General features: G+C 36.5%; 2 protein-coding genes across 3 annotated transcripts in view; both read left to right on the top strand.

Annotated features, from left to right (window-relative positions):
- Nucleotides 1–16,207, top strand: part of LOC113047825 (plexin-B2-like) — a 95,465-nt gene extending 79,258 nt beyond the window's left edge. Inside the window, exons 11-35 of one of the 2 annotated variants that reach the window (XM_026209147.1) lie at nt 256–343; nt 1,154–1,314; nt 1,751–1,899; nt 2,284–2,407; nt 2,983–3,119; nt 3,206–3,382; nt 3,537–3,648; nt 4,597–4,806; nt 4,907–5,086; nt 5,161–5,297; nt 5,496–5,596; nt 5,755–5,984; nt 6,087–6,268; nt 6,997–7,063; nt 7,140–7,286; nt 7,838–7,994; nt 8,364–8,464; nt 9,139–9,223; nt 9,511–9,662; nt 9,786–9,946; nt 13,124–13,271; nt 13,367–13,431; nt 13,520–13,595; nt 14,074–14,148; nt 14,295–16,207. In XM_026209147.1, the coding sequence (XP_026064932.1) occupies nt 256–343; nt 1,154–1,314; nt 1,751–1,899; nt 2,284–2,407; nt 2,983–3,119; nt 3,206–3,382; nt 3,537–3,648; nt 4,597–4,806; nt 4,907–5,086; nt 5,161–5,297; nt 5,496–5,596; nt 5,755–5,984; nt 6,087–6,268; nt 6,997–7,063; nt 7,140–7,286; nt 7,838–7,994; nt 8,364–8,464; nt 9,139–9,223; nt 9,511–9,662; nt 9,786–9,946; nt 13,124–13,271; nt 13,367–13,431; nt 13,520–13,595; nt 14,074–14,148; nt 14,295–14,399 (3,327 nt within the window). In that variant the 3' untranslated portion in view covers nt 14,400–16,207. The remainder of the gene's footprint in view (nt 1–255; nt 344–1,153; nt 1,315–1,750; nt 1,900–2,283; nt 2,408–2,982; nt 3,120–3,205; nt 3,383–3,536; nt 3,649–4,596; nt 4,807–4,906; nt 5,087–5,160; nt 5,298–5,495; nt 5,597–5,754; nt 5,985–6,086; nt 6,269–6,996; nt 7,064–7,139; nt 7,287–7,837; nt 7,995–8,363; nt 8,465–9,138; nt 9,224–9,510; nt 9,663–9,785; nt 9,947–13,123; nt 13,272–13,366; nt 13,432–13,519; nt 13,596–14,073; nt 14,149–14,294) is intronic. The other variant, XM_026209149.1, reaches the window with a different exon arrangement.
- Nucleotides 16,208–19,352: 3,145 nt separating this feature from the next.
- Nucleotides 19,353–25,779, top strand: LOC113048592 (overexpressed in colon carcinoma 1 protein homolog). The gene is made up of 5 exons (XM_026210463.1): nt 19,353–19,613; nt 21,029–21,053; nt 21,941–22,056; nt 23,691–23,725; nt 25,177–25,779. Exons 1-4 carry the CDS (start codon nt 19,574–19,576, stop codon nt 23,693–23,695), a joined length of 186 nt encoding a protein of 61 aa, XP_026066248.1. The 5' UTR covers nt 19,353–19,573; the 3' UTR covers nt 23,696–23,725; nt 25,177–25,779.
- Nucleotides 25,780–26,620: the final 841 nt, after the last annotated feature.

The raw sequence follows: 26,620 nt of genomic DNA, 5'->3' as shown, positions 1-26,620 counted from the left end.
TCCGCATCTCTGTTCACACATTGATTTGTTTCTGGAGTTTGAGCACCATCCAATATGGCAGTCACGGCTATTGAGCTGCATGTGTGTGTAGGGCTCAGTCCTATGTAGGCGTAACAAAAAAACATAGTGATCGGGTTCACAAAGACATCACTTTGGCAGGGGAGAATTTTCTGCAGCACACAGTTGTTCCTGATGCAGTGATGTGTTTGTATCTGTGTGTGTTTAATGACACTTTCTGTTGTTTTTTTATGCCAGTTTGAATATGACAAAGAGCCAGAGGTGAATGTGACGTTCTACATAAAGGATAAAAACACGGGCAGGAAGATTGACAGCACCCTCAGAGGTACATTTAAATGAATTTTCATCATCATCGCTTACAGAAGCTGCAGTAAACATGTGGATCGTCAAGATGCAGAAAGGTTGTGTACAAAGATCTGATAAACCTCTTAAAATAAGCAGATTAGCATATGTTATATATCATTGGCATCTTGGGGACTGACTGACTGAATCTTGTTTTTTTTCGGGGGTTTTTTATATCCAACTAGGAATGTTTTAAATCTTTTTAGCAGATAAACACTTTGAAAATTGTATTTCTGAAAATCAAATAATTTTAAATTTTGAGTGAACTATCCCTTTAACTACATAAAAGTATTAATAGCATGTTGCTAGCATACGTACATCATCCAGGTGTCTAATTGATGTGCATTTTTCAGCTGGAAGATGGCATTTTTAAAGGACTCATCTGCTACTTATTACCTGAACGTATCCCTTTAAGCTACGCTAAGCTGTGCTAGAATGTATGAATTAAACTTAGCTAACCACATAACATTAAAGCCAATATCTTTTAAAATATATAACTGCCAGCCTACATATTCTGTTTATCGGCCACAAAAACAATGAAGATTTCATTTGTACAGTTTGTGGATTAGCATCGAAAATCTTTGTGCTAAATGTGACTAATTGACCACCAGATACCAGCAATAAAAACAGCCTAATTTGCATAACACAAATTTTCCGAAAACATAGTGATAAACAGCAGAGTTTAATCAAATGTTAATTTCTCTACAAAAAAAAAAAAAGCGTATTTTGTCACAGATGATGAATTTAATGTCAGTTCTGTGAATTGTTTTGTTTCCTCCATTTTTCTACCCAGTGGTGCTCTACAACTGTTCGGTTAGACGTGAGGACTGCAGTTTGTGTAAGAACACTGATCAGAAGTATAACTGCGTGTGGTGCGACAGCACAAAATCCTGCATCTACAAAAACCTGTGCGTTCAGGAGCTAGACCAGTGTCCTCCTCCAAAGATCACTGACGTGAGGGCAATTCTTCTCTTTCTTTGCTCGATACTGTTGTTTGAATCTATTGTAAATACTAGATGCTAACAGCTAAGCTCAAAATGCATCCAAGAATATATCATTGGCCTGACATCTGCTATTACCAATCTCACCACTCCCAGTTCAAATGCACTTCACAAATTACTATTCTTCTTCACTAGAAAACACCATTTCTTTTCATCCTCTTCTCCATTTCTCATGCCTAAATGGTATATAGATGGCTCAGTCTCTCACTTTATTGTTTTGTTGAATCCATCTAAGACTCCAATTGTTCGCACTGCCGTGTGCCTTTTTTATTACTCATCTGGCAAATGATCTTCTCCAAAGCAGATGGATCACTCAAGGGCACAATGGTAATGGGTGATCTTTGTAACTCTATTTTATGGTTTTGAGTGCTGTTCTGCTTTCATTCCAGATTTTTCCTCGGTATGGGCCAAAGGAGGGACAGATCTCTGTCACTATAAAAGGCTCTAACTTGGGCATCAAGCAGGAGGACATTAAGAGTATCACCGTAGCTGGAGTGCCATGTACTCATCAGCCGGAGAGATACTCAGTCAGTACCAGGTAAAGCATGTTTGCCATCTGAGATGAATGCGGTATCACAGCATTTACTGTATCATTCAAAAATTTGGGGTCAGTAGGATTTTTTCATGATAAAGTATTACTTTTATGCAACAAGGTAACATTAGATTGATCAAAAGTAACAGTAAAGTGCTTTCAAAATCTTACTGAGCTCAAACTTTTGAACAGTGGTGTTTCCTTGTATCTGTGATCCTGTGGCTCAGTGGTAGAGCATTGCGTTAGCAGCACTAAAGGTTGTGGGTTCGATTCCCCCGGGAAAACGTTAAGTAAACATTTTTAGCCTGAATGTACTGAAAGTCAATTTGAATAAAAGTGTCTGCTAAATGCATAAATGCATTCAGTTTTACCAATTTTTTTTTTTTCCAGTGTTGTGTGTGAGATCGGACCTTTCCCCTCACCCCCTCCTACAGACCTCTCGTTCAGCGGACTAGTGGAAGTGGAGGTGGAAGGAGGGAGAACAGGACAGTCGAAGGTTTCTTTCACTTACAGGGTAAATGCTTTCTTTATGTTGAGTCCTTTGTGGCTGTTTATTTTCCTCAATCCTTTTTGCCTTTCTCTATGTAAATTTTAAGTAAATTGCACACCTGAAAAGACCAGCTTAAACACAGAGGAATCACAATGATGTTATCCAGCAAAATGTAGCTGGTAAAGATGGTTGTGTGTTTTTATTCTTTAAAATATGCTGTAAAGTAGTTTATATATTTATGTATTTTTTATTTAGTTATTCATTTTTCTTTTGGAAATGAGTCACATTTTAAAAGTAAAATGTATTTTTGGCTTTTAAAGTCTTATGGTCAACAAAGTTGTATTTATTTAATAAAAAAGTGATTAACAACACTATTATTGTGAAATGTATTATCATTATTTTTCAGCAACCTTTATTACAGTCTTCAGTGTCACGTGATCTTTTAGAAATCTTTAAAAATCTTAGTAACCCTAAACTTTTGAACAGTATGTCTATTCAGACATTCATTTTGTTTTCTTCCACTGACAGTGTGAGCATAGCCTTATTAATGTTTAATAAAGCTAGACTGATGTAAAAGATTTTTGTTGTTGCCCCCCCAGGATCCTGTCCCAAGTGCTGTGTCCCCCTCTAAAGGTCCGGCTGCTGGAGGAACTGTCATCACGATCACGGGACAGGACCTAGACACGGCTAGTATAGATGACATCAGCATCACAGTGGACAAAGTGCCGTGTGAAGTGTGAGTAACATGGTGTTAGAAAGCAGATTTGATTTATCTTGGTCCAATTCTGATCGTGTCTTACCATTTTTTTTTTAAACATGCAGGTTGACATTTGGCCAGGAGATCACTTGCATGACAGGCCCACATGAAGGCAAGACTCCTTCAAAAACGTTGACAGTTATTGTAAAGTATGGCAAGGTCACTTCCAAAGAAGTCAGCGGATTCGTATACTCAACCAATCCCAAAGTTACAGATTACGCCCCACTGGCCAGCTTTGTTTGGTAAGTCCATTTTTAAACCTTCGCTCGCACATACAGCCTCACTATTGGGCTTTTCCAAGTTTGAATGCCATATCTTTGAAAATATGATCACAAATAAGATGTCAGCATGTATATGATGGTTCAGGGGTGAGAATATATGTCTGTGTGTTTTCAGCGGAGGTCGTAAGATCATAGTGACGGGAACTGGATTTGATCTGGTGCAGAGAGCCACCATGCGAGTGCTGCCCTCTTCTGACGAGTTCAGTCAGAAGTCTAGCAATGTGGAGGTGTGTGTAATGTAATGTAATGTATTGTTTGTTATCATCATTTATGGACCTGTTTGTGGTCGCTTATAGTAAGCAAGGCTGGGATTTGAAGAGGAGATTCTGATTCTGTTTCCTTAAAGGGGTAGTTCAACTGAAATGTACATTTCAGGTTCAAAAGTCACCATTTACTCACCCTGATGTAATTAAAGTTTGATGCAGTATTGTTGTTAATTAAAACTATTTTAACATCAATTTAAATAAATACTGTACAGAATAAAATATAAATATTAGAAAAAATATTTTGAAATTCTGGTTTGACAACTAACAAAAAAAAAGTGTGTTGAAGTACAAAAATTTCTGAAACAAAAAATTAAATCTAAATAGAAAAAAATGTGCTTATAAAAATGACAAAAGCACATACATTTACTAATACAAACTACATTTTAACTACATTATTTGTCCATGGAATGCAAAAAGCAAACAGATATTTTCCAGTTTGTAGTAACCACAGGCTTCAAAATGGATTTGTAAAATGCACCTTAAATGTACCTAAACAAATATTATTCCTTCTTTTGAAGCCATACAATAATTTTGAAAAGGTTGATATATTTATTGAACGCTTTTTTACTCTGTGTCTCTTTTGCTTTCATTTGAAATCTTCATGTTTCATATTTTTGTTCTGTCAGATGTTTTTAACTGGCCCTCAAGAAATCTCAGAATTGCATTTTTACGTAATTTCCTTTTTTTGATCAAATGTCTGGGTGTCAAAACCAATTGCTCAGTTTCAAGCTCTGAGGAGTTTCCTCTCTCTCTTTTCTGTCTGCATCTACCTAATATTTTCTTTCATCCATATCACTTCTCTTAATGTTAATAAACAACATTCATCACACAGCTGATAGCCTGCTGTCTTATTTCTTTTGTGAAATGTGTTTTATGCAGAGATAAACTAACTTGTTTTCTTTCCTGCAGTTTGTTGAAAAATGTATCAACAAGAGTGAAAACGTATTAGAGTTCCTCTCTCCGGCTGTGAACAAGTCATACATAAACCAGTCCTTAAGAACGATCATCCAGCTGGACAACTTGGTGGAGAACTTGACGGAGTTCGTTTACCATCAAGACCCCTCTTTCGATAAGTTTACAGATAAAGCCATCACGGAAAACAGCATCATCAGCATTAATGCAAGTGTTTTCGCTAACAACTATAAAAAAAACTTTAGTGACTGCTGAATTTTCTTTTTTTTTTTTTTAAACACTGCTTGATTGCTTTTCTCTGATGCAGGGTAAAGGTTTAAATAAAGCAATGACTTTCAAAGAGGCCAAGGCATTTGTGGGTAATGTGCCATGCACAGTGACATTCCTGGAGGATGAGAAGCTGTTCCTTGTGGCCCCCTCCAGCCCTCCGAATTCCACCTCCAGACGCCAGCGCAGAGACACCAGCTCAGAGGCTATGGAGCTGACGGTCAGAAATTGCTCCCTTTAAGTTTTAATCCCAGTTGGTGTAACCCTGCTTTCAACATTTCTTGTCTGTTTCAGATCATTTTCGGAAAAGGAGAGTGGACTGTTGGCACTGTTCACTTTGAGAGGAAATACGAGGTTCCTCTTTACATCATCATTCCTTTGGTCCTCATTCCCATGGTCCTCTTTATTGCAGTGTCGATCTATTGCTACAGGTAACAAACCTCTGAGTGCACCAGACTGGAATAATGTGAACTTAATAACTTTGATTTCAAAGTAGGGCATCAGACTCATTCCCTCCATCATTTCTTGTCCTCTCTCTATCACTAAAAAAAGTAAAAATAAAAAATATGCTGCAAATTAGAAGTACATTAGATTCAAGTAAATTAAAAATAATGTTTGCATGTGTGCAGGAGGAAAAGCCAGCAGGCTGAACGAGAATACGAGAAGGTGAAAAACCAGCTGGCGAATTTAGAGGAGAGTGTCCGTGATCGCTGTAAAAAAGAGTTCACAGGTGAGATGTTCCTGCTCCTCATACAGTATATCAGTTTATGGCATTTTCATTTGTCAGCAAATGTTTCCTTTTTAGGTAAGTTGTTAAAAGAGCAAGGATGGCTTTTTTAATTCTGAAGCTGCAACTTATATATGACACTTAACTCTCTGTTTTCTTAGATCTTATGATAGAGATGGAGGACCAAACTAGTGATCTGAACGAAGCTCGAATCCCATTCCTGGACTACAAGAACTACACCAACCGCGTTTTCTTCCTGCCCTCCAAAGATGGAGCCAATGATGTCATGATCACTGGCAAGCTGGACATCCCAGAAAACCGCAGAGCTATTGTAGACCAGGCACTCAACCAGTTCTCCAATCTCCTGAACAGCAAAACCTTCCTCATCAATGTGAGACAGCGTCAACCTAATAAAGTTGCTCTGTGGACATGTCTATGTACTACTGGATTTGCTGTAGAAGCTGACTTATGTACTCATGTCTTTGTGCTTTAGTTCATACGTACCCTGGAGGGCAGGCAGGAGTTCAGTGCCAGGAATAAGGTTTACTTTGCTTCCTTGTTGACGGTGGCACTACATGGCAAGCTGGAGTACTACACAGACATCATGAGAACCCTTCTGCTGGAGCTGATGGAGGAATACATCCACAGCAAGAACCCTAAACTCATGCTCCGCAGGTCAGAACCGACTCTATAACAACTTCACATAATTCTCCATTATTGTTGTTCATACTTAGCTTCAACATTTCTATGCAGTCATACTTGCATCCGGATAAATAATTCCTGGACTTTGGAACAGAATATCATAGACTTGGGCCTTTTGGTTTGTGATAGTAAACAACCACATAGCAATCAAACTAAACACCCTAGAAAAACCAATGCAATTGCTGAAACCACTCAGTCAGAACACTGTTTAGTCAACTATTTAGTATATAGTTCCTGATTCAGTTCTTAATTCAGATTGATTCCTATTTTGGTTTGATTTAAATTTATTCAGGTATATTTTAGTTATAATATCCGTTTTGATTACATATTCTTACATGGAGAGAAATGTTCTCTATGCTGATGCTGTAAATTATACAGGGCTTTGTTTCAAACTACTTCAAACGTCTTTTGTAACCATTCATTAAACAAAACCGCTTGTTTGTGAATCGTTCTACACTATGAGGTTGCGTTGTATGTTTTTGCATGCTGTGCTCGAAGCGTCTATAGAAAGCTTTGTGGTTTAGTGCCACCACTGAAATGAGACTTTGAGAAAAGATTTTTGGGGGGGACTTCAAGCATCAATGTCAGGATCGTTCAAATGGAGATTGTAATTGATCAAGACATGAGACAATAGTTAAAGCCATTTTTAGGGCATTGTCTGTTCTGACAAATTAAATCATCGGCGTATGTTTCCTGTTTAGGTCTGAGACTGTTGTGGAGAGGATGTTGTGTAACTGGATGTCCATATGTCTCTACCAGTTCCTAAAGGTGAGCAATTATGCTATGAATAGAATTGCAGAAATGGTTTTCTAGCTGTGAAGGCTGACTAATGTGTTTTTCACAGGACTCAGCCGGCGAGCCGCTCTATAAGCTCTTTAAGGCCATTAAACACCAGGTGGAAAAAGGTCCAGTTGATGCCAAGATGAAGAAAGCCAAATACACGCTGAACGACACCGGACTTCTAGGGGATGATGTTGAGTACAGTGTTTTGGTGAGTACTAGTGGTGTTCAGTACAATTTCTTACCTGTAAGACATATTTTAGCATCCAAACTTGGTTTTGAAATGTGTGGCATGTCTGTTTACACCTTATATATCTACAAAGACTGTACAAAGATGGTGTCTTTGTAGAAATGGTTGGTAAGGGACCTGTTCAAGAGAAAGCGTGTTAATACAGAATGGGTCTCATTGTAAGAAAGACTCAGGAAAGCGGAGACAGTGTGTCCATCATTGTTCTCCTAGCACTGTTTATTGGCCAGCAGTGAGTCTATAATCTCATTCACGAGCGTAACGCTGCTCCTCGGGGACTGAACAGCCATTATCAGCTGGAGGAAACCACTCTGCAGAAAACCATTCATGAGATCTGGGAAAACAAACAAATGCACTCTTATTTTGTTGAATTTCCCATGAAACAAAGATTTACGCCTAAGTAATTGACTTGTAATTGGTGATTCTAGCAGTTTGTTCAGTCTAACTGTTTCTTTGATGTGGAGATCTTTTGTACAGTTGGTGTCAGTGGACTAAAGCCTGTTTGAACTCTCTAGACCCTGCAGGTGTTGGTTCACGGCGAAGGTCCTGACGTGACCCCTGTCAAAGTCCTGAACTGTGACAGCATCTCCCAAGTGAAGGAGAAGATCATCGAACAGGTGTACAAGAATCTGCCCTACTCCCAGAGACCCTTGGTGGACAGCGTCGCACTCGGTTAGAGCACCCAGCACTTTTGATTTATTATTGCAGGGCAAATTCTAAAAGCTTCCAACTTTATGAAAGTAACATGCATAAATAGCTCTCTTTATTACATATATAAAAGTACAGGAGGAAGACTCACTTCTTCCTGGCTCTGAACAGATAGCGGTTTGATTAATGGTGGGATCTTGTGCATGTCGGTCGGCACTCCTGCCGTTCTTAATGAGTTGTTCTTTTAAATGTACTGAATTGTTAAAGCCCTTGTCTCGCATCATCCATCAGACAGATGAATCTGGTTAAATGAAGGAGTGTAGAGAAAAACAGCCAGAGATTGTTTTTTTTTTCTTCTTTTCTTCTCTTACATACTTGCTTTTCTTGCCACAGAGTGGCGCCCTGGCTCTACAGGCCAGATCCTGTCCGATCTGGATTTGACATCACAGAAAGAGGGAAGATGGAAACGAATCAACACCCTGGCCCATTACAATGTGAGTGCACGATAACACATGAATACACTCACATTGTATTGAAAAGTTGGCATTTTATGTTTCCCAATGATTAATGTTGTCTTGATCACATTTCGGTGTGTTAATACTGTCAGTTAATTACAATTCATTGATTTTAATTAAAACTTGTAGGTAATGCATTTATTTTATTTCATCACATGGATTTATTTATTTGTTTGTTTATATTGGGTTTTTTATGTTTAATTTTTTTGTATGTTTTATTTTATTTAATTGTACTCTATTCTTTAATTTTACAAGTAGACCTGGATTTCAAAATCAAAAATACATTAACATAAACAGTGCATTATTAAGTATAAATTACAAACCAGTTCACCTTGGGTTTCCATCTTGGCTTTAGTGTTACTGACAAGCCTGTTAGTTTTTATTTATATTTTACTTTATTTGTGCCCAAGGTATCTAAAACATATTTAATTTTTTATACATATTTTGTGTGTGTTTTGTTTTGTTTTATTCAATCACTGGCTTTATTAAATTAAATTATTTATTTATTTATTTTATTTTTTGAAAAGGTACACAAACAAAACAAATTTAAACAGATATTCTCTATGCTTTTGGATCACTTTGTGTGATGTCATATTATCCCCTGTTTAATTAAAGTGAATAACTGTTTCAAATATTTTGTGTGTGTGTATAAGGTGAGGGATGGAGCCACCCTGGTCTTGTCCCGAGTTCTGCACACCCAGCAGTCTTTCGACCAGAACCAAGACAATCACGAAGAAAGTTAGTGACTTTCAATTATACTGAAGTCTTAAATTACTCCAGTCGTATTTTAATGACACCGCTGCGTTGCTTCATATTGACCCTCACTTAATAGTCTAAACATATTGACAGTCCTTAGTGATGGAAAAACACAGAACGACTAAAATCTGCTGACGCACTAAATAGACAGTGAACTAGAACTGAACCCAAACTAATAGGCCTCTTATACTAAAGTATGCCTAAAATAACTGTTCTCCAAACAGGAAGAGCAATCAGTTCTTCAAATGTGCTTGTTTTGTTATGAATAGGAAAATCTTTGCTGGAAGACGATAAAGTATTTCACCTGGTGAGACCGGCGGATGAGTTGGATGAAGTAAAATCAAAGAGAGGGAGTATGAAAGACAAGGCCACGACGAAAGCCATCACTGAGATTTACCTGACCAGACTCCTCTCTATGAAGGTGGGTTAGACTGAATATTTACTTGCATTTTAAACTTTTTTTTAATTTTTATTCACATGTAGACCGGAATTGAATTGGAAATTGAATTAGATAGTGATGTACTGTGATGTGTGTGTGTTACAGGGCACGCTGCAGCAGTTTGTGGATGATTTCTTCCGCAGTGTGTTGTCTTCAGGGACCGTTGTTCCTCCTGCTGTCAAGTATTTCTTTGACTTCCTGGATGAACAAGCACTAAAACATGACAACGTTGATGATGAGACCATCCACATTTGGAAGACCAACAGGTTTGAAACACTTAACGGTTCTGAACAACATTAATTTAAAGGGACCGTTCCCTAAAAAATCAATTTAGTTGTTTTTCTTTAAATTATTATTATACAGTTAAATTCAGTGGAGTACGAACCTACGGTGACTCATTGCTGAGTCACACATTATTTTTTCCACTCAGTTATGTCGTAATAACGAGATGTCGTTTTAACGTCAACTTTTATCATTAAAACGTCATCTTTTCTCGTAATAACAAGATGTTTTATCATTAAATTTACATTTTCTCATAAAAACCAAATGTTATGTCATTAATATGACATAATTATCTCGTTAAAACCACATCTATTCTCGTAATAACACAATGTTTTCTCGTTAAAACGATATCTTTTCTCATAATAACGAGATGTTTTCTCATTTAAACGATGTAATTATCTATTTAAAATGACATCCATTCTAGATAAACTACATATTTTTCTCGTAATAAAGACATATGACATAAAAACTATATGTTTTGAGCGATAAAGGACTGTCCGTGCTGCTTTCTATCTACAATATTATTATTATTATTATTTTGTTCTGTTTGCCAAACAGGTAAATGAAAATTAAGCTTTTTCATATTTTTTGTTAGTGGGTTAAAAAATGTGCTTGCTATTTGTAAGTGGGCAGCCCTAAAAATTCCACTTTTCCACTCAGCCTGTCTTGGGGGCCGTTCAGATATTGCGTCTTTTGCGCGCTCAAATTCGTTATTTCCACCGGCACGCGGTGCGACGCGCCCGTTTTTTCCAAGCGCGTCCGGACTGCATCGAGTTAAAAACATTTAAACTTTTCAGAGAGCCGCAAGCGTACCACGGGTCATGTGACAAGAACTAACCAATCAGCTTCATCCTTTCCCGTGACAACGTTGAAAGCTCAGCTAAGATGAAGGAACTGCTGATCATAGTTGTATATGGATTGCCATTTTGAAATAAATTTAGGAGCAGAGCTACTGCAAGCGATTTTTAGAGCTGCAAATCCATTTATCCCTTGCTGAAATTTCTGTGTCTTCATGGAGAGAGCACGTCATGGTTGCTTAGCAAAGGCAGATGCCTCAGGGGCGCAACTGCCCGACCGCTTTGGAAAGGAGAAAACTGCGCGCCTAGCGTTTTCCACGCGTTTTTAGGCGTGACATGTGAACGGTCCCCTTAACGATCTATCCCATCACACCGAATAAGAATAATTTCTGAATAATTTCAGCAGCGTGCAGATCTTTGTTTATGTCAGACATGGAAGGACAGTCACTTATCGCTCACATAATGTACCATATCTATAATATCTGGAAAACAAATGGTTTTTACGGCATATGATATATTATTATGAGAAAATATGTAGTTTTAATGAGAAAACATCTAGTCTTTGAGAAAATATGTAATTTTAATGAGAAAAAAACATCTTGTTATTGCGAGAAAAGATGTCATTTTAACGAGAAAAGATGAAACGACATATCTCGTTATTACAACATAAGTGAGTGGAAAAAATACTATGTGTGAGGCATCAATGCGTTACCCTAACATTGAGCTCTTATATTTAATTTAATTATATTTTATTTTATTAAATGACAAAGGTTTTCTTTTAGAACTATTATTGTATAATATTATAAATATATTATTTAGGTTTTTAATATAATGATTAACTGTAAATTTGTCCCTTTCAACTTTCATTGTTTGGGGAAAACTTTTTAAACCCCCATCCCCCCAAAAACGCTTAAAAAAATTTAATAAAAAAGTTAATTTGCTGCGTATATCATATAATATTGTGAATTTAACAAATCCTTATTTTTATTTAGAAATATTTTGTTTATTGTTATATACAAACTATATTATCATAAATACACTATACATTATATTTAATTATCTTATTTATAATTATAATAATAACTAACTGTAAATGTACTGTATATATTATATTATTTTATATTATATGACAAATAATTGATGCAGTCTAAAATTTGATACAACATTATCTGAATGAATTCAACTGTTTCATTGCATCAGTTGATAAAGCTGTGTTGTGCATGAATTCATAATGTACAGTAAGATGCCAGTATTATTTTGTACAATATGTGCACAGCCGGAGGTGGTTGTTTAAAGTGACAGACATTCTTTCTGTGACTAAAACCAGCTTTCTGCTTCATGAATTCACATGAGCGTGGCAGTTCTTGTGTACAGATGTGACAGCCATCCATCTTCACTTGTCTTTCATTATCAATTATGGTACTGCATTTTACGTTGCTTTAACCCATGAACTCTTGCGAGTAAAAAGTTAACTTTCACAATTCATTAAATTAAAACACAATTCCTATCTTTTGGGACAAATTATAATATTATCTACCTCACAACAGCAATAATAATAAACTGTCCTGTGCAGTAGAGATTTGAAAACTCTGAAGCCGATTAGCTGCAGATTAAATTATGCAGGCTTTGTTGAGCTCTGATAAAATATGCACAGTGTGTCTTGTTCGATGAGCGGAGATATTGACATGTGAAGTCTGCATCAGTGTGCTTGAAGTGCGCACTTCTCTTTCGCATCCCCTCTCTGTTCCACCACCATCAGCGGTCCATTAAATTACTCCTCTCATTATTGTTTTGCAGAAGAACTGTGACTGTTGGGTAGGTCAGGAAAAAGGGTATGATTTGTTTTCGAGGTTTGTTCGGAGTCGAGGCCAACGGGACTCTGGTATTGACTCTGTATGGATTGCTTGCAGCTCCTTTCCTAAAAGGGCCGTTGGGATATTGTTATATTAAAATCTCACACCAAACTCTGAGATGACTTTTTTTTCTCTCTCTCTCTCTCTGAAAAATGATGGTCCTTGATTGAATGATAAGCTGCTGATACATGCATTAGATCAAGGGGAAAAAAAGCTCTGGAGGAATGAAGATAAAGCTATAACTTTCCTTTAAACAAAAACAGTGCCTCGTTTAAAACAAAATGACATTTCTATTGAGTAGAGAGTTTGTTTAGCTTGTCTTCATTAAGCTAAATTGAATGGCACTTTCTGATTAATTTAACAGATAGACTTTAGATAAAAAAGAAAATTTACCTTGGGTTTTCATTTTGTCTTTAGTGTTACTGACAAATCTGCCACCTATAAATGCATTTTCAGTTGTTTTGTTTTGTCCTCGCAAGTCATACGTGCATCGGTGTGTTTGTTTCATCAGTCTGCCTCTCCGGTTCTGGGTGAACATTTTGAAAAACCCTCACTTCATCTTTGACGTACATGTGACTGAAGTGGTGGACGCCTCTCTGTCCGTCATCGCCCAGACCTTCATGGACGCCTGCACCAAGTCTGAGCACAAACTTACCCGGGTGAGCAGCAAGAGCTGAAGTTGTAGCTTATCAGATGCTATCATTTCATCTTGGCTTTCTGTTTAATGTCTCCACTCTTGATCTCTGCTTCACAGGAGTCTCCCAGCAACAAACTGCTTTATGCAAAGGAAATCTCCACTTACAAGAAGATGGTTGATGAGTAGGTTTCCGTTCTTTTCATTATTTAGTACATGTGATATCACAAGTGAGAAAGACAACAACACACTCATGTTCTCTGTGCTCTTCAGTTATTATAAAGGCATCCGTCAGATGGTTCCAGTCAGTGACCAAGACATGAACACACACCTTGCAGAAGTTTCACGTGTAAGTTGGTTTATTTACAATCGTGTGATTTAAATTTTATTGTTTTATCTTTTATATTTTGTCTTATTTTAGTATTTCGTTGTATTTTCTGATTATTATTGTTTTTTTCATTTTTATTGTTGTATTTTTTATATAATTTGCTTTTTTTTGTTTTATTAATAAATGTATAATTTCAAGTTCGTGTTATATTTTATGCTTTTTTAAATTTAATTTTAAATGTTACATTTATATTTTTATATTTTTCATGTTTATTTTTTATTTTATTTTAGTAGTTTTTATTATATTTTATGTAATGTTGTCTTATATATTGTCATGTTTATTTTATTTTGTGTCATTTATATTTTGTTTTATCTCTATATTTTTCTCAATTGTATAATTTTTTTTTATTTGATGTAATTTTTCTTATTATTATATTGTATTTCATTTAATTTATGCATTTAACTGTAAACGGCAAATTTAACTCCTTATCTTTCTCCAGTCTCATACAGATAAGTTGAATACCCAGGTTGCACTGCACCAGCTTTACCAGTATGCCAGCAAGTACTATGATGGGGTAGGTGTTGTCACACATCATAGTATATGTTAAACTCCAGCCATTTTCATAACTGCACACATACATTACTCAGGTACACTTTTTATTTTTATTTTTGAGTTCAAGTAAATGGTACAAATGTCTGTCTATTGCCTCTCTATCCATAGATCATCTCATCGCTGGAGGACGATCCTGCCGCCCAGAGCAAACAGCTGACCCTCAGACTGCAGCAGATCGCCGCCGCATTGGAGAATAAAGTGACTGACCTTTAGTGCCGAGGAGCCCAGACTCAAGAAAGGAGATGGAAGTGCTTCTAAATCCAAGACAGAGCTCAATTTAATGGGCTCAAAAATAAGAACAGGCCTTCTGGAGGACCATGTTTTTTGGAGCCTCTGCTCCATCAAGTAAAAGATGAAGCAAGGAGGAACACAGACTAATTGCAGACCCTTCCTCTCCACACGGCTTTCAGCTCTGCTCAGAGGGACCAATATAATATACTCTGACCTGAGGGGAACAACACAACCGTTGAGGAGAGCGAAAACTCACTATGGTACTTCTCAGATCTGCACCTGCACAATGAAAACCCAGCATTTATTTTTGTGTTCTGCTATGCCAATAATCAGATGTTCAGTATATTCTTCCTGTGTAGATTAATTAAAATAGTATTATATGTAAATATATTTTTACACTCGAGGCTGCAAGAGGCTTTAGACAAAAGAGATGGATTATTGTTTCTGTGGAAGGCCATTGTTTTTTGTGTGTGTATTTTAAGTGCCACTCTCATTCCTGTGCAGTGCTGATGTCACATCCTGTGGGTTCTTTGAATGCCGTTGGCTCACAGTTCAGTTTGTGGTATCACTATCGGTTTGTACAGGTGTTTGTGATGCTGATGTCCGAGCCAGGGCTTCTTTTGTCCCTCCCGATTTTTTTTTTAGCTTATTTATCAATGATTGCGTATAGTAATGTCATCAAGTCCAATTCTAATTTAGCCACAGTACAAAAGAACAGACTAAGATTTCTGAGCAGTTGTCCACGTCTCAGAAACACAGTGAAAGAGCATTTGATTCATGACACACAGACACTCAGAACAAAGGCCACGGAAGCTTTTATCTCCCTTTGCTTTGGTGCCTGATCCAGCAGTTGAGTTTTTATGTTTTGTACCATCTTTGCTTTTATGTATGTGCACTTTGACACATGGCTTGCCTTATTTTATGACAAAGTTATGATTTTGTATTTTAAATTAACAATATTTGATTTGATCAAGGAAGTTTGTATTGCTGGTTGCCTTTCTTAAGAAATAAGTTACATGAATGGTAGAGAATTTTCTTGAATGTTATAATGAAATAAGAACACGATTTTGCCTTAACAGCAATAGTTTGGACTGAGAGCGACTCATTTGCTTATTAAATCATGATATCCTAGAATTTAAATTTTGTTTATTGGTACTATTTTTTTTTTTTTTTTTTTTTAATGTTATATTTTTATTTAGAGCTCACCAAAGTTTAAATAAATATTTTGCAGCTGTCCACAACCACCTAAAGCTTCTGTTGTTTTATATGTATCAAATGAATAAGTCTAAAGTTTAATTTAATTACTGAAAAAGCTATAATGGTAAGGCAGCTGATGGTAAGTCGTCTAATGTAAATGGTACAGTTTTCCTACCTGTATGTTCTGACTCAAATGTGCCAAACACTTCACACTCTTAATGACAGAAGGGTACTGAGGACAATATTGTTTCTTCATGAACTTCACTAGTGTGACTTGTGTTGCCTTTGGTAGGTGGTGACAAAGTCACACTGCAGCCAATTAGAGGCTGGCACCGCCCATTCTGAGCATGATGGACAGCAGGAAATGCCTTTGAACTGTAAATATAGACCAACTGCCAAGATTTCATATTCTTCTCTACTTTTTCTCGCTCTTCCTGCCAGTTCTTCTGTGTTGTCTAGCTATGAACTTGTCAGTGGCTTATTGTAAAACTTCTTGTTTGCCTTTCCTTACCAGGTAGTGCCTTAAAAATATGAGTAATAATGATCAATTGTGTGGTGATTGTATCTGCATTAAAATTGCAATAGGGTCCTTAGTCATGTTTCTGTGTTTTTTGTGAGAACTGTTCACTACGTCTTTAAATGTATGTTTCGGACTGTTAAATGAGGTTAAACATTATTAATTTCTAATAATGCCCTGGAATGAAATCTAAAATACCTCCAGTAACAAACCTGACAGATGTTTGTGAGATGGCATCGGAGATGAGGTAAGACTTGGAGTGAGTTGTTTTCTTAATTTAAATGATCAGTCAGTTAAACAATAATTTTATTGTTATGTGAGCGGTAAAACCTATTAATACTAACTAGTAATGAATAGTTCATTTGATGACCATTAATATCTAATCAACTCAGAGTTTGTTAAGTGGTCCCCAATGAGTGTTTGTTTTTTTGCAAAAACTAATTTGGAGGCGATAAGATTAATCAATTAAATACAAAAAACATGCATTTGAAAGCATCTTTTATCTAGAGATAAATACTAAAGGAAGGAATTGTATCTGTGATGTATGTAGATTAGGATGCCATCACATTAACTTACTGCAGAAGGTGGGAGTGACTGTAAATGGTTTCACTGTATAATGTCCAAGCCATTACTGTCAGTGATAATGTGCTTTCCAGGAAATTAATGCACCAGTCTGAAATATTACAACATGAATATTTATACAATATTTATTCAAGTAACTTCACATATGTGTTATCATTAACTGAAAAAAATATATATAAAAATCTTAATTTAAAAAAATCTTAAATGCTGAAAAATGTAAAAATAAATACAATTTGGAATGGTTGCTTTGGTAACTAAATAACATTTAAACCGAGAACTGAAAACAAACCAATTTTAAAACTATTTATAAATATATATATATTTAAAAAACGTATTACAACACACACACACAAAATAATAAAAATTTCAGAATCAGTCAGTTTTTTTATTTACATGTCAGCAAGGAACAATTACTGAAATCTGGTCTTGAACGGAGTATGTCAGTTGTGCGAAAAAATTAGAATTGTTTTGTTATTTGTGCACCGGATCTGTTCAGTCATGTTAAAGAGTAGGAATACTACTAGGCTACTAATAAAAATTGGTAAAGAGAGGATTGTAAAACCCCAATCTCCTAGCCTTCCACACCCTTAACTATTTCACTTTATTTCAAAGTAGACATTAAAACTGTTGTTTTTCTCCTGAATGGCCCTGCCTGAAGGCATGAAAGCTTTCAGGGAAAACTAGGACACGGATAACTTCCTGTCCCCGGCATGAGCCAAACATATACATATGCGAGTTAACTCCAACATAAAGACCAAGCTGTGACGCCATTTACTGAAGGCCAGCGACTCAGCGAGCGAAAGGACATTCAATTAGATGTGTGCTGGAGTTGTTTGTTCACTTCACTATCCAGCTATTTTAAGGCACTTTCCTCTTCAGGTTCTGCCTCTTTAACCTCTTTTTTCCCCCATTTTGTGAGGTTTATTTTGAATGTTTTGTTGCAGGAATAGAATGCCAGTGTCACGTTTGTTTACCTACTGTAAATTAGTTATAAACACTTGTTAACAACGTTAACATACTGCCCCCTGCTGCTCAAATCATTCACTACACCCATTCTAGACAAAACAAATGGAGGGAAAAATCAATTAATTATGTTCCTGCGATATCAGTAAGTGCTCTTGTGTTGGGAAAGAATTCGCAGTCTTCCGTGACTACGAATAGAGCTGAATAGTCCAAGGTCTAAATGGAGTTGTGGACTGACCTGATGACTCTAACGCATTAAGCGTTCTCAAGGAGTTTTAATCTAATGTAAGTGGAGGAGCATGGTGAAGGGAAGTAACGCTTGTGAAAAGGCCAAGTGTATGACTCACTACCGCTGGAATAAAGAGATAGTATAAGAAAAATAAGCTATATTCTAAAATGTCTCCACCTTAAAATGAAGACAACTTTACATATCTAATCAGTAGCTGCTATCCATACTAAGTTCTGTCAGAATTGCTATATAACATTTTCTTGGAATGCTGAGTTTACTTCTCACAGCTGTTGTTGTTTTCCCTCGCAAAGTTACCTTTATCTCACAATTCTTACAAACTTACAAATCTGAGTTTGTCAACAAGCTTCACTAGATAACAGATAAGGCACAGTTCTGTAGTCTTTATTCTTATGTGATGCTCTCTGTGGCGTTGTTCATTTAGCTGGTCAGATCTTCTAGTCATTTGATCACCAAAGTTTCCTTTTTTTCTTCTTTGTTGCACGTTATACACGACTCAGACACCCATTTCCACCCAGAACAGCATGTATAATTAGTCAATGTCCTCACCTGCCTTCTAAAACAACTAGCAAAAGGCTGAGAGCATGGATACTGAGACATTTACTGTGTGATGTTGAATGCTGCTCCTAATAAGCTACAGTCCATCTATATCTGTCATTCTGCCATTTTCACATGCAACATACCTCTGTCTAGTTACATCACTATTATTATTGCATTGTTTATCTGCAGTTCTCAACTTTTGTAACCTAAAGATAATATTTATTTTATAACATGATTCTATATTATTATTAATATTAGCAAAATGTTATTATTAATATTTGATATGCTGCTGATGATAATGATTATACTAGATATGTTAGAAATAGTAATAATATGCAAGTTGCAAAGCATACAAAATGTTAGTTTACATTTTGGACCATATGTTGGTTTTATCATTAGAATTTTTTTATTAATAACAGTTGCGTTGCAAAATTATTATTGTTCTTATATCTATTACATGTTAATATACTATATATGTCAATGTATTCTTTAATATGCAAAATACAAAAAAAAAAAGTGGTGAAAATGTCTTATAATTATTACAAATAAACGTTATTATTGTGTTTTATGAACATATATATTAATATATATTAACTATAATTTGTTATAAACTGATTTCCTTTTTTTTTTTTAAGTTTGCTTTGACCCCTGGTTAAGAACCACCAATCTGAATAGAATGTGAAATTGCATACATTCCTTTTTAATCTTGAAATAAGTTTTGCCTTTCCCACAGTATTATTACTCTTCGTATCAACACACACACACACACACACACACATGCACAGAAACACAATCTCTGTTACCTGGGCAACCTTGCCAGGGTGGAGAAATAATTCTTACCACCTACATTCACCTCCTCCTCTCTCCCTCTCTCTCTCTCTCTCTCTCTCTCTCTCAAGGGAAGTGCAGGAAGTATAGCAGCTCAGACACATTCAGGCTCAGCCATCAGACTGCACTTCCCTCATCCTCACTCTCTCCTCATCCCTCCATTCATCCTTCTCCCAACCAATTCCAGTAATCTGTGTCTCTTTCCCCCTTGTCACTCCCCCTCAGCACTTGTCTATCTATCCTATTTCCATCACTTTGATTGACTTTGACAAAGTTTAAAGCATGGGATGTGGGAATTCCACCTCAGACAGCACAGCTGCGGGTAAGTGTGCTGCTTTTCTACCTTTACGTTTGTGTTCATGAGTGAGTGTGAGTCTGTTTGTTGCTGTGCGTGTGCTCTGTAAACAAGCCCATGTCTGCTCATGTGAGTTTAGCCATCCAGTCATCTTTCTCTCCTCCACAAACCATTGGCTTCTGGCCAGATGCTCTCATGTTGTGAATGGGAGTTCTGAGTGTCTTGTCAGGACTGAATCATTCACACATCTAGATTTACTCAACCCTGGTCCTTGTAGATTAACTGGATCAAACATATCCTACCAGTTGTCTAACGGCTAGAAGTAAAGATCGTTTCTTGAGTGTGGTCAATTCTTTGTGCCTGGAGGTCTTTGAGACTAAATGATATTCATGAAGGTGTTTGTTTACACCGCTGTGAAGGGATTGCATGGTCTGTGAACCTCTTACGAGACTGATGTGTCTCGGCTGGACGTGGATGAGCATGTGTGTGTGTGTGTACAGTATGTGTAAACGTTATGTCCTCAGTCATCCTTCAGAAATCAGCAGAGTTAGACGGCAATCTGAACAGCACTCCAGTATGAGTCATCTCACATGGGTACACACACACACACACACACACACACACACACACACACACACACACACACACATAAACAGGAGCTGAGGCAGGAATGGGCATGAATCAATATGAACCGCTTTGTGAGGATCTTAGTGGAGTCATCAAACACACTGTCATTTTGAATAGCATTGTAAGCATTACAGGGCGATGAAAAGATGTTATTTGCATTGTATATCAGACTTCTGTCTGCTGGAATTCATGGATTTTTGCCAGATTGTACAATTTACAACAATTGCAGATTACAACAATTTGTTTCCATTTATTTCAAATTGTTATAATATTTGTTTATAATCAAAGTATGTCTTAACAGGATGCAATGTTATGACTGATTGGACTGTCATTAAATGAAGTCTGTGGTCTAATATTTCTGTGGAGAGCTAGCCAATATGTATTCCCTTCCCTACCATTCATATATGATATTAATACACACATAACCACCTGTCAGTTAACTTTAAGAACTGTACTTGCGTGCACGCACGCACGCACTCACACACACACACACACACACACACACATTAGTGTTCACTGATGACTCATAGTGTGATTGACCAGACATTGGATGGAGCTTTCGCCATATCAACGAATGACAAATCCGCCCGACAGCACTTTCTCTATATCTTTATTACATTGTAATAACACAATAATGACATATTAATTACTTACACGATTCTTAATCAGTCCGTTTTCTTTCAAACAGTGTAAATGTTGGTTGGATTCAAGAGAGCAATAAATATGTTCTTTTAAAATTACTCCGTGTGTATACTGTATATAATGATCGAGGAACATGTGGCATGTCTAAATTTTGTGTTTACTTATTTCCACAGGTTCATCTGAGTCAGCCAAAGATGTGTGAGTATTACCAGGACAGCAAAAATAAACTGACACCCATTGTTTACACACAAATAAGTATATGCATATACTTTATGCATAAATGCACACAAATTATATTAATTACAGTTATTATATTATTGCATTAATAATATTACACTTAAAATTAGCAATACTCACATAACAATATTATTGTATTAGGTATGTAATGCTGGTTTTGTGATGGCAAATTTGTGTACATTTGTGGTAGATTCTTTTTTTCTGAAATCTCATAATTTTTTTTCAAAGGCTATGACTTCAAAAAGAGAGAGAGAATGAATAGAAGGGAAAATACTAGAAATCCTCGCAGTGACATTCAGTTTTTGAAACTGCTTGTCAATCAATCTCCCTTAGAAAAAACTGTGGGGTTTTGAACATAGCCTGTCATTTTCCAAACAGTTCCGGGAATTATTCTCTCACATCTGAACATCAAGCACCCACACATCAGGACAGAGTCTCGCGTGCACATACTGTATCAAGTCCTTGACTGCCACAAAAAAAAAAAAAAACACTCACCACAAAAACACCATCAATGAAACCTCAAACATGTTCACAAAAGTCTCTTTTGAGAAAAATTTTGCCATACTAAAAGCTCTGCTTATCAATTCTTAGAGCTTCTCATTAAGGTTCTCTGTAGAAAACTTTCTCTTTGATGCAAGACCCCTCAAGATTTAACGGATCACACAATTTGCCAGATATGATACTCAGAATGTGTTCAGTCAAATATAGCTGCTAAAAGGTTTGTTGCTATTGAGACTTTTACAGTAATATGGATTATAAAGCAACACACTTTTCTAAGTTGTGCTTTTTGCCTCATACATCAGCTCATTGGATCATATCTTGGTTCTGTTCTGGTTCTGGGTCCACAGGCAGGACGATTCATCTATGGACGATGAAAAGAGGAGGAACTATGGTGGAGTGTATGTGGGCTTACCTGCAGACCTCAGCAATGTGGCCACCGGACAAACACCTTCCACACACAAAGGTGAAAAACAGACCCAGTGATGCATGCACTTCCACAGGTGTCTTCTGTTAAAAAAAATAAAAATCTTACATATGCATGTCTAGAATTAAAAACTGGTGCTTGCAAGGTGGCAAAATAACAGGGTTTTAGGTAAGTTTTAGGTAAGTTTTATCCTAAACTCAAAATAAAAGCTCTTCACGATGCCATAGAAGAACCTTTTTGTCTAAATGGTTCCATAGAGAACCTTTAACATCTGAAGAACCTTCACCAGATTACAAAAAGGTGGTTGTTACACAGATAGTTGAAATGTTTGTTATCCTCTGCTTTGATTCAAATAAAAGACTTGAGTGCAGACCTTTGATTATGTTTGAAGAAATATAGGTCTTTTTGCACCTAATTCAGCTAGGAGAGCGCAGTGATTTGTATTGATTAGGTTTTTGCTAATAAAAGAAAATGTAAATGCATTTTTTACAATCAGTATCAGACAATCAAAACAGAAAATAAATTGCCTAATGAAGGTTAAATAGATGCAAGAAACAAAAGAGTAATTCAAATGAACTGTATAGATGTAAAAGAAAAAAGAAAAATAAATACCAACACAAAATCACAATCCAGAATGCTTATTTTATGATGATAGTAAGAGCAAAATTAATATCCAAGACACATTTTTGTTATACTTTAAATGTTAAACTGATGCTGTCTTAAACCAGAACAGTAGCATGATGTTCTAAGTCGAAAATAGACCTGCTTATGAATTTTGTTACCTTGTTAATCCAATGACACACACGTTTTTAAAGAGAAAAAAGACTAGAGGTGTGAGTGTGTCTGCAGTCAGAATGAAGTTTCTTCAGTGTCCTAAGAATTGGTCTCCTCTTCCTGAAACCTGTTACTCACAATGGAAACCAATTTCTTCAATCCACTCTGGTCTCATGTAAAGAATGAACAGACATGGATAATAATAATAATAATAATAATAATAATAATAATAATAATAATAATAATAATAATAATAATAATAATAAATCTTAAATTAAAGCAGTTAATTTATATTTAGACTGAAAAGTGAGTTAGGGCACTTTATGTGTGTGTGTGTGTGAGTGTGAGTGTGTGTGTTGGGTGAGTTGTTCCTGGAGGCTCTGGGATGTGTTAATTGGAGAAACATCTCTCCACGGGGAAAGCGGAAAGTGCGTAGTACCAAAAAGAGTTCTAACAAAGCTGAAGGTTTGCGTGTGAGGGGAAACACGTAATTGTTGTTGTTGGTACCTCAAATTAAATTTACCATATTAGAAATCATTTTCAGAAATAAATAAAACGAAATATAATTATTAAATTAAAAACAAATGTTAAAATTACTAAACATAAAACTGAAATAACTAATTAAAGCTATATAGAAATATTTTTTTTAAGTGAGAAAGCAGTGCAACAAAATTACTTAATTACTAAAACATATAAAAAATAAGTTTGTTCAAAATAACAACAAATATTATAATAGTATACAGTATGAATAATAGCCTACTATAATAGCCTAACACAGATGTGTGTATGATGTAAGTTGGGTCCTCTATGGAGACTTATTATTACTTTTATTATTTAAGTTTTCACATTTTTTGTATGTATGTGTATGTATATCAACTGATGCATATTTTCTTCAACAGAATAATGCTATTCAGAGCTGAAGGCACAGATAAAGGTAAGCCCATCTTTGCTTTCTTACAACTTTAAAGTACATCACTTCTTAAACAAAATAATTATTGATCAAATAGCATTGTGACTTAAAATTCATACACATTTATGTGTTTAATTTGACCTCTTTGAAAAAACAAAGCAAACACCATAAATCATATGAAGAAAGGATCTGCCTACATAGGTAGCGAGCTTTTAATGGAACCTAACTGTAATAAGTGACTGATTTGGAATGCTGAACAGCAACTCTGTGTGACACGAATCAGTTGATTTCAATGGAGTTTTGACATTAGCATGTAGCTAAGCTAACAGTGCAACACACTAAAGGGCATAAAAAATACACAGCACACACACACACAAATAGAGTACAATAGCCCGTTTACTGAACCGTTTTTAACAACACCTTTCACTACTAAATGAAATATATTATTGAAGAAGGATGTATGCCATTAGACATCCATTTGGAACAGATGTTGTGTCTGACGTACCTTTAAAATGCTGCTTAAAAGAAACGTTCCAAACGGGGGGTTTCACAGCAATGCATAGAAGAACCATTTTTGTAAAACTGAACTGTTTACTTTGGGTTGTTATTGCATCGTTAAGAAAACCCCCTTTATTTTTAAGAGGATATTGTGGACTGCAAATATTTCATGGATGTTCAAGGTTCTTTATGGCCATTTACTATTTTTTAGATAAGAGCAAAAGTTTTTTAAAGGGGGGGTGAAATGCTATTTCATGCATACTGAGTTTTTTTATACTGTTAAAGAGTTGGATTCCCATGCTAAACATGGACAAAGTTTCAAAAATTAAGTTGTACGTTTGAAGGAGTATTTTTGTTCCAAAAATACCTCTTCCGGTTTGTCACAAGTTTTGGAAAGTTTTTTTCGAGTATGGCTCTGTGTGACGTTAGATGGAGCAAAAAAATAAAATAAAAAGACGACATAAAGTGGAACTTAGTCATTTTCCAAAACCGCTAAGCAAATATATACAGTTTCAATACATACCACATAGAGACGTCGTTGCTGCTGCTGCTCTTATTAAATTTCAGCCTCTGGATCTGATTCTGGATCATAAATAAACGGCTGAATCTGACTGTTAGCCATGGTTTGTTTTGGATGATGGTTTTTTCCTCACGGTAATGTCACAGCTTCCAAACGCTCTCAACGCAAAAGCCTACTCGCGCTCGTGATTCTTTAGCTCCGCCCACACGTCACGCCTCCAGCCGGTCATGTTTTTCCGGGAAAAATCGGTACAGACTATCTTTCTCTTATAAATATAATAAAACTAAAGACTTTTTGGAGTTATGAAGGATGCAGTACTACTCTATAGGTACTCAAGATTAACAGGATATTGAGTGAAAACGAGCATTTCACCCCCACTTTAAAATTATATATTTTTTGACAGATACAGAATGTATTTATGTATACCTTGACTGCTCACTTTCTTATTACCTTGCAGGGCTTCCCAGAGGGAATTTTGGCTGAAAAGTGCTGCGTAATAATCTCAAAAGGACGCAATCTTCATCATCGTTGATTGGCTCGTTGGGACATCCCTGAATCCTCTGAGAGCCAATCATCTAATTGAACTCCCTGAAAACTGAACTGGAATGACAAGAATTACTTACAAGGTCAGACGTCAAAGACAAATGTTAGCATCCCTCAGCGCTTTTAACTGCTACCAGCACCTTGTTTCTCAGGACAGTGACACACAGGTGTTGATGATGACAATCACAGAGCAAAGAAGACGTGTCTCTGAGCTCAAACCTTTTCCCTCGCTGTGTTGCTCTCGGTCACATGTTCATTAAGAGCACTTTTTATGCACTTATGAGTCTGTGTTTTTGTTCTTTCACTCTTTCATCATGATTTGCATCCTTTCAGACACTCTTCTCTAGTCTTAACGATAAGCATGTAAAATCCATTTGGTGAGTGTCATGTTTGCAAGAGGACTAAAGTAGTACAGTAAATGAAGTGCCTTTGAAAGAGCTTGACGCTGGTATATCATGTGAAATCAAGGGTTATGTGTTTGTGATTGGGTTTAAGGTCCCTCCATCTCGGTAATCCAATTAGAGTGACCCAATGAGAGCCTCTGAAGAACAAGTTTTAAAACAAGTGTGTCTGTGCTAGCAGCGCCTGTCCTGAGAGAACTCCGAGGACTGCACAAGTAGGCTAGCGCTCAGCATCAGGTCAGCTGGAACTCACACACTCCTGTGACACAGGGGAAAGAGACGAGGAGAGAAAGACAGAGAGGGATATAAAGAAAGGGACTGCTTGAGTCGGACTGTGTCATTATGGACTATATAATTACCATAAAACATCATAAAAGTAATATAGTTGTTAGTATTATTAGTTTAGATTTTAAATTTAAATTTGGGGTCAATAAGATTCAGCAAAACAGTAATATTAAAAATACACTCACCTGAAGGATTATTAGGAACACCATACTAATACAGCGTTTGACCCCCTTTCGCCTTCAGAACTGCCTTAATGCTACGTGGCATTGATTCAACAAGGTGCTGAAAGCATTCTTTAGAAATGTCGGCCCATATTGATAGGATAGCATCTTGCAGTTGATGGAGATTTGTGGGATGCACATCCAGGGCACGAAGCTCCCGTTCCACCACATCCCAAAGATGCTCTATTGGGTTGAGATCTGGTGACTGTGGGGGCAATTTTAGTACAGTGAACTCATTGTCATGTTCAAGAAACAAATTTGAAAAGATTTAAGCTTTGTGACATGGTGCATTATCCTGCTGGAAGTAGCCATCGGAGGATGGGGACATGGTGGTTATAAAGCGATGGACATGGTCAGAAACAATGCTCAGGTAGGCCGTGGCATTTAAACGATGGCCAGTTGGCTGTAAGGGGCCTAAAGTGTGCCCTGAAAACATCCCCCACACCATTAC

This window comes from Carassius auratus, chromosome 29 (assembly GCF_003368295.1).
Source record: "Carassius auratus strain Wakin chromosome 29, ASM336829v1, whole genome shotgun sequence".
Classification (NCBI taxonomy): domain Eukaryota; kingdom Metazoa; phylum Chordata; class Actinopteri; order Cypriniformes; family Cyprinidae; genus Carassius; species Carassius auratus.
Note: the sequence above shows the minus strand (reverse complement) of the source record. Positions and strands in the feature narration are given on the sequence as shown.

Coding starts and splice junctions, on each gene's coding strand:
- LOC113048592 (XM_026210463.1), top strand. CDS start 19,574: ATGGGATGTGGGAATTCCACCTCAGACAGCACAGCTGCGG. Junction 19,614..21,028: donor CTCAGACAGCACAGCTGCGG/GTAAGTGTGCTG, acceptor TTATTTCCACAG/GTTCATCTGAGTCAGCCAAA. Junction 21,054..21,940: donor TCTGAGTCAGCCAAAGATGT/GTGAGTATTACC, acceptor CTGGGTCCACAG/GCAGGACGATTCATCTATGG.